This window comes from Morone saxatilis, unplaced genomic scaffold (assembly GCF_004916995.1).
Source record: "Morone saxatilis isolate NCDOM2014 unplaced genomic scaffold, NCSU_SB_2.0 Contig22, whole genome shotgun sequence".
Lineage (NCBI taxonomy): Eukaryota > Metazoa > Chordata > Actinopteri > Moronidae > Morone > Morone saxatilis.
In genome coordinates, this window is record NW_023339785.1 from 8,262,933 (window position 1) to 8,270,766 (window position 7,834).

The 7,834-nt window shown below is 39.9% G+C and overlaps 1 protein-coding gene across 1 annotated transcript in view; it reads left to right on the plus strand.

Moving 5' to 3' along the window:
* Positions 1-7,834, plus strand: part of slit3 (slit homolog 3 (Drosophila)) — a gene marked incomplete in the record, with an annotated part of 239,854 nt that overhangs the window by 143,735 nt on the left and 88,285 nt on the right. Inside the window, 1 exon segment of the mRNA XM_035669718.1 lies at positions 1,464-1,522. Coding sequence (XP_035525611.1) covers positions 1,464-1,522 — 59 coding nt within the window.

Below are 7,834 nucleotides of genomic sequence, written 5' to 3' on the forward strand. Positions count from 1 at the left end.
ACACACACATACACACACAGCCTAATAAAAGATAATGTGCTTTGTGCTGCAGCGTCCTAATGAATCCACCCCACAGGAACAGCGAGAACCCCTCATTGGTTGCTGCCCCACTGCCTGTTTGTTTGTCTGTGTGCAGGCAGTGAGTTGGGCACCTCACACCAGAGCATGGTTAAGGCACAGAGAACAAATTATAGCATGAGTGAACACTGGATAATACAGCCACTATAAAATAACCACTCCACTGTGGGTAGAGCTCTCCATGCAGTACCATGCACCTCAGGGTTTTGGCACACACTGGAGGGAGAACACAGTTACCCTTAGCTTTCTGTTCTGCACCGTTGACTGTGGTAAAAGAGGGAGTGACTCTGAATAGACTGTGAATTCTGCTGGTTGAAAAGCAAGCTTTAAACACTGGAAATCATAGTTTACATAGGAAATTGTTGGAACGTGTTAATATTGCTTCCAGAAAAGGGTGCTTTTTTTAATGACCTGCCTGAACTAAACAAACCAAACCAAGGATACGTAATGTGTAACTAAAGCCTACTTATTGTCTCCACAGAGATCTGAGCGAGAACTTCATCCAGTCCATCCCCAGAAAAGCATTCAGAGGAGCTACAGACATCAAAAATCTGTGAGTAGTTCAATCTTTCCAGCAGGGATGGTGCTGCAACTGATACTTATTTTCATTATTGATGAATGATTGGTTAGAAAATGATGATTTATGCCACAAGTTCCCAGAGCCTATGATGATTTCTCAGTGTGTTGTTTTGTCTGACAGACTAAAATCCAAAGATATTCAATTACAATCATATCAGCTAATAATAGTCATAGTGTGAAATGACTAATCTGTTAATTAATTAATGGCAAATGTAGATGCACTATTAGTTGATAATAAAAATCAGTGATGGTAAGTCAATGAAGAGTAAATCAAGATTATCCAGAGTGAAGTAAATCACACTGAAAGCTACTGTAAGTGAACAGCAGAATAATGTGATCCATTCACACTTCATTCAGTATAATTCCAGCATGTTAACATTTTTTTTCTTTATCTGGCTGAGTTAATGGCCCTCGGTAAGAATAAAACATTATATGCGTATTGGTGTGTACGTGTATGCATGTTCAGTGTGTTCTAAATCACTCTGATTAGACCAACTCACACACAAGCAGCGCCCCAAACATGGCTTGTAGGAACTGTGATTTACGTCTTCATCAGATATGCACATTCACACACAGATTTATGAGGTATAGCGATGCAGATAAACAATCAGTAAAGTCCCCCTTTGCTTCTCGTGTGGTTACATGACCTGAGATGACTAAACCAGTATCGATTTACTATGGTCCATCAGTGTACTGCTTACTGTATCGATAATTACAACTACCCCACTGGGAGAAGGATTGTGTGTGTATGTCTTGTGTAACAAAGCCTCTCTGTCTCCTGTGTGTTTTGCAGTCAGCTGGATAAAAACCACATCAGCTGCATCGAAGATGGAGCTTTCCGGGCACTGCGCGATCTTGAGATTCTGTAAGTAGAGAAAATCCCGGTCCTCTCACTCCGGCTCCTCCATCTCTCTCCTCCTCCTCTCATCCCCTCTTCTCCCCTCTTTGCTTTCCCGTGTGTTGTCTGTGAAGCAGGGACCTGTCCCACTCTCTCCTCCTCTCGTTATCGGCTTCTGTCTTATTCAGTTTCTTCATCCTTTCATGCTTGTTTTTCCTTTCATGTACAAATTGTCTTCCTTTTCTCCTCTCCTCTCATCTTTCACTTGTGTGTCATCCCTTATTCTTTCCCCTCCATCTACTTTTGTGTTTTTTTCTCTATCTTTTTCTCTTTCTCTTTATGCCTATCTGCATGTTTTTGACATAGGAAGGGCTTCAACTCAAAGATGCTTTTGTTGATACAATGTAGTTTCTGTACATGTTGCTGTGTGTGAATTATCGTTTGCGATACCCTTGTGTGTGTGTGTGTGTGTGATGTGTGTGATGTGTGTGAGCTGCGGTGCACGTCTAAGTGCCTGTGTGCAGCATTGCTCGGAAGCGTACCTGTTCATTCACCGGCATGCGTTGTCGCTGACTTTCCATACACACACGAACGCAAAGAGAGTAAAAAACAATGTAGCAGCCACCTGCGCTTTCTTTGCACCGTGTTTTAGTGCATGTGGGTGATTCCCTCTGCATATGGGAGTACGTTGATGCTCTTTGCCTCCAGCTGTGTATGTGATTGAGCGTGTGCATTTGTGTGTGTGTGTTTGTGTGCGCGCAAGTTTGTGTGTGTGATCTGTCCACATTTCCAGAGCTGCTCATTTGTCACTATGCTCGGAGGTGTGACTGGCGACTGTGCAGTGCGAGGTTGTGTTGGGAAAGGTGTCTACTTTCTCCACAATTGAATGTGTGTGTGCAGGCTCCCATCCTTGTACACGATATATGTGTGTATGTGTGTCCATGGGGTGCATTTACTCTCCCACAGAGGCAGAGTCTGTGTGTGGCATTCATTTTTGTGCCAAAATATATAAAGGTTATAGCGTCATGTCTTAATTTAGGCTGGAAAAAGTGAACACAAGTAGGGATCCTGTCTTTGGTTGGCATCAGCTTTGACTTATTTTTCTATAGGGATGTTGGCAATGCTGTCATATTCTGCTGTATGGTGCTGAGAGGTGAAAAGGTTAGTGGTATTGTTGCTTGATATGTTTATTAGAGGGTAAAACTGTATAGCAAATAAGACAGGGACAAAGAGAAAGTGAGAGAAGCACACTGACAAAGGCAGACAACAGAGGAGAGGACAAGATGATTGGAGCGAACAAGAGCAGAAAAAGAAGAGAAGGCTGACAGCACTGTCCCAACCTTTACTCTGTCTGTCCCTGGTAACACATTACATAGCTAGTTCATCATTAAGTGGACATGATTGAGGTCCACAGAGAGAGACCCACAAGAACAGGCACATAATACTAATAATACAGTGTTGAAGTTGACATTTAAACTTGTTGATTCTCATGTTTGTGAATACATTGTGACAATGGGCAAGCATTTCCCCTTAGTTAGGCAGCCCAAATGAATAAAGTAAATCTAATTGGCCGCTTCTGGAGGAAATCTGTCTCATTATCACATAAAGATCTACTGTACCAAGCAACATTGAGGGAGAAAGGAAACCGGATACTATTATGTAAAATGCTTAAAATCTCTGCTAAAGACACGATGCAAACCAGAGTTGCAGTCTTTGAAAAAATCTGTCATAATCTATTGGGTTCTTGTGTTCTTTTACCAGTTTAATGTCAAATGCAAAAAAACTAATTCCTAATTAATTTGTCATTAAAACCACTTCTGTGTACAAGAAGACAATGTATAATTTAATTTTTCTTGAAATCAAAATCTTTTAAATAATGACAGGATCAAGGATAAGATGAAAAGCATTATTTTTATCCTAATATGGAGTAGACCTGGGTATTTGTGCTGTGAGAGAGTCAGATACCCAACAGTATCAGGCACGTCTTGATGAGTATCCTGCTGCTGTAGGTGTGATTGTTCTTGGTGCAGTCAGGTGCTGCTTAATGTGTTGTTGTTCACATGAATGATTAAAGAGAGCAGAGGATACAGTGGGGAATGGTTCAATACATGGCAGCGTACACTGTGGACCACATTCCAATCTCACAGCTCTTACAAGTACTAGAATGAGGTAGTTTGTATTTTAAATGCTGTGGTGCAAAGAAAGCATTTTATTAATGTTTTGTGTTAATATCAGCTTTGGTTAATGCTGCAAAAAAAAAGTTTATTTTGCCATCTTGAATTCAACCTGTCGTGATTCCCTTTCTAGGTTTTATTCCTTTTAGCAAAGTGAGCTTTTTTGATTCCCCTGCCTCACTTTTTGCTCAGCGCACAATGGAAGTGATAGGGGGCAGATAGAGGGGGATCAGCAGTGCGAGATACAACATATTAGCAATTCATAAGACTCTGACAGCTGAGTACTCTGCAGGATTTACAATTCACTGTAAATACGCAGCCGTTCCCATTCACAGCAGACAGCATGACAGCACACAGTATATTCACTGAATGTGACGTTTTAATAAAGGCAGGTACGTGTGTGTGTGTGTGTGTGTGTGTGTGTGCAAGTATTTGTGCACGTGTGCAAAGGGCATGAATGACAGTAAGCAATTCTGCCGCTGGACTGATCTTCATTTCAAGCATCTTAACACACACATACTCACGCAGATGTATGCGTATATTCTCACATATGCACACACGCACACACACAGGCACAGCTCCATCTGTTCAGTTCCTGGGGTTTATTTCGTGACCGCAGTACAAAATGGGGTGATAGAGATAACAGTGATTGGAGGTCATGTGACTGCACCATCAGGTAGGTGTGTATTTCTATGTGTGTGTGTGTGTGTGTGTGGTCACACAAACTGTGTGTGTGAGAGGAGTCTTGTACTTCTATCATTGTGAGGACCGGTTTGCGTTTTAGACCTTCATAGTGAGACACATTTATGAAAGTGCCGGTCAACACTCGCTGGTTTTACTTTACTTGGTTTTAGGTCAGAATTATTTGGTTTAGTTTAAGGTTAGGGTTGAAAGGATTAGTTGATTAATCCATTAGTTGATCCATAGTCAGGTCTCTCATAGAGCAGTAATGCAGAACATTTGCTGGTTCCTGCCTGGGGATTTGCTGCTTTTCTCAGGTTTATATCATTGTAAATTGAATATTGTTGGGGTTTTTACTCTTAGTCCAACAAATCAAGCAATCTGGAGATGTCCCATTCGTATAATTGGTAGTTTTAAGTATTTTCAGACATTTTGTTGGCAAGTAATCAGCTAATTGAAAGAATAATCAATAAATAAATTCATAACAAAAGAAACTATTAGTTGAAGCCCTACTAAAGGTAACATTTGGGATTAAGCGTGTAGGGGCTATATGCATTTAGTCTTTGACTATGTAAGGAGTCAAAGCGGGTCCTCACAATAGTATAAATATACAAGTATAAAAGTCCAATGTGTCAGCGTGTGTGTGTCTGTCACCATTGTTGTGTGTTTTCATGTGTGTCAATGTACAACTGTGTGTGTGTGCTCTTGTACCTGATATTTGTGTGTGTTTTTTTGGTCAAGATTACCTGTTTATTGCGTGATAGAGCTTTAAGATGACGATCACTATATGTTTTCCTGCATGTGTGTTTGAATGTACTTTTCTACATTTCAATGTGACTGTGTGAATATTGCATAGGAGACTGTATGTAAGCTGACAGTCAACTGGATATGTTGCGTGTGTGTTTCAGCCATTTGTGTGTGTGTGTGTGTGTGTGTATGCGTCATGCCAAATGAAAGAAGCACTGCACTGAATGTGTGTGTGCGACTAACGAATCTCCACATTAATTAATCTAGTCATTTTTAATTAGCCGCTGTTTCTTGGTAGACTAGGCTTTATCTCAGCTGCTTAATATGTTTCACAGGAGCAGCGTTGACGAGTCAAAAGCTGAATACTGGGGCGTCGGACTCATTCGGAAAATGCTAAATGGATTTTAGTTTGTTAGTTTCATTAATCTTGTTATAATTGTTCTCTGGAAATAAAGTGATGGGCTGTTATTTTCATTAAATCAGACAACATGTTAAAATTACGAGACATTTGAAAGGATTGGATTTATAAAATATTTGACACATCGCTGAATGAAAAAAGTATGCTTGTGCCGCTGTGGTTGAGTCCTTTATCTGTGTTGGACAAACGGATAGCCATTTATTAAGAGTTAATAATATCATTTGAAAAATAAAAATGCATTGTTAAATTTTATTTATTTTGTTACAAAATGCAGCTAGTTTTTCTTCATGTTGAGAATATAATGTTCAGGATTCAGTCTTCTCATTGATTTATGGAAAGTGATCCAAAGAACTAATTTCTATTTTCTGAGTTCGGGGTAGACCTGTTTGAACTGTTGTTCGTGAAAGAAGACTTTTACTTCCTGAGGAGGTTTAGAAAGAAAGACGGATACGACTAAAGACACTTTTACATTCACCATTTCCTTTGATATCCACTCCTGTTACTCACATGTCCTTAGATAGTCTCTCTCACTTCCTCCTCTCTCTACTCCCTCTTTCATGGCTGCCAGGATGAAAGTGGTGGATCGGTGTTGTAAAAGCAAGGCAGTGCTCGGCTATGATTTATTTAGACCCGAAAGGACTGCGGTTACTATCCTTTCCTCTTTTTTTTGCCAGGAGAAGCAGGAGACGAGAGATTTGGGGGATGGGTGTTCACAAAATGGAAAAGGGAAGAAGGAGGGATTTGAAGGGAGGGTAAGAAAGGAAGGAGTGTGGTATCGGTGTTGTAAAAGCAGCCAGTTTCCTGGACATCATTTATTTATCTGCTGTTGGACCTGAGGAGAGGGAGGAGAGCCAATACAGAGGAAGCGAAAGAGGGAAATCCAGAGATGAGAGGCAGAGGGAGGCAATACATTTAGAGATATAGGTGGAGAAAAGGAAAGATAAAAGGTAAGTGGGAATAGGAAGATGAAAGGAAGAAGAGAGATACCTGAGAGATAGAAAGATACATAAAACAGATACAAGATCAGATAAATCCAAAGGACAGGACCAGATTGGACAAAAAGATGCAGATGAAAACTTAATTCAGAAAAAGACAAGAGAGAGGGAAGAGATGTAGGACACAAAGGTGTAGAAGACATCAGAAAGCAGAAGAGATGTAGGACACAAAGGTGTAGAAGACATCAGAAAGCAGAAGAGACATGAAACAGAAGGCAGAAAACTAGAAAGATACACTGATGTGATGTTAGTGAATAAAAAAACAAAACAAAGACCAGTGATAGAAAATAGATTGAAGGATCAGAGGGAGGAGAGCAGGGAGGCATTAATTATTGATGGAACAAATGTCTGACTGACTGACTCAATTTGGCCCTTTGTTGTTTCCAGACCACCAAGGCTGTCAGATAGACTCAGAACAGTGTTCCTCAATGGTGAAACCGCTGGGTCGCTGGCATGTTGATTTTCTGGGTCCTTAAGTTTTAAATGAAAAATATGGGCTTAAAAACGCAGTTTATTTTAATAGTTTTAGTTAAAGGTTAGATTGATAATCTGCTTTAAATTGGATTGCAAATAACTAGAAGTTAGGAAGATTTTTGTATGACTCACCTGAAGTGCTAATAGCTTCTGCTTATGTATCTAATGCTGTAATTTGTCAAACATTTATGATTAGTTTAGATTCCGACATTAATTTATTCATTATTTTTATAGAATATTGTTTCATACCGACATTTTTAATCCTGGATTCTAAAACTGATTTTGTGTATATTTAAGTCACCACAGTGGATGGATGAACACAAACTTTAACAGAAAGGTGCATTCGATGCTTTCACAGTGAAAGATGAGAGTCAATATGTTTAACAGTCACCTGTCATCTGTGTGACATTGAGTCCAACTTGACCTCTGCTGCAAGTCATCCCTTCTCCCTCCCTAATATCCGTCCAGTCATTTTCCACTGGCCTGTAATGAAGATAAACTCCACTACTGCTGTGGTGAAAAATTAAAGAAGGAAATTAACATGCTCTGGTGATTTTAGGTAAGCTTTCATAGCCTGAAGAGAAGCATGTCTGAGGAGGAAAATTGCCAGTCTCTTTCTGGAGGTAACTTTTTGGCTTGTCCTCAAGGACTTGTAAAATAACAAAACATTACCTGTCAGACTTAGTGCGACCTAAATAATTTTTGACTAAAATGCTTTTGAGAGGCATAGAACAGACAGGTAATGTGAGGTGTTTCTGTTACAGAAACATTGTGTTAGGCTCATGATCAGATGAAGCACTATGCAGAGCAGTTTTAGGACAGATCCAACACCAAATACTTTATATCACTG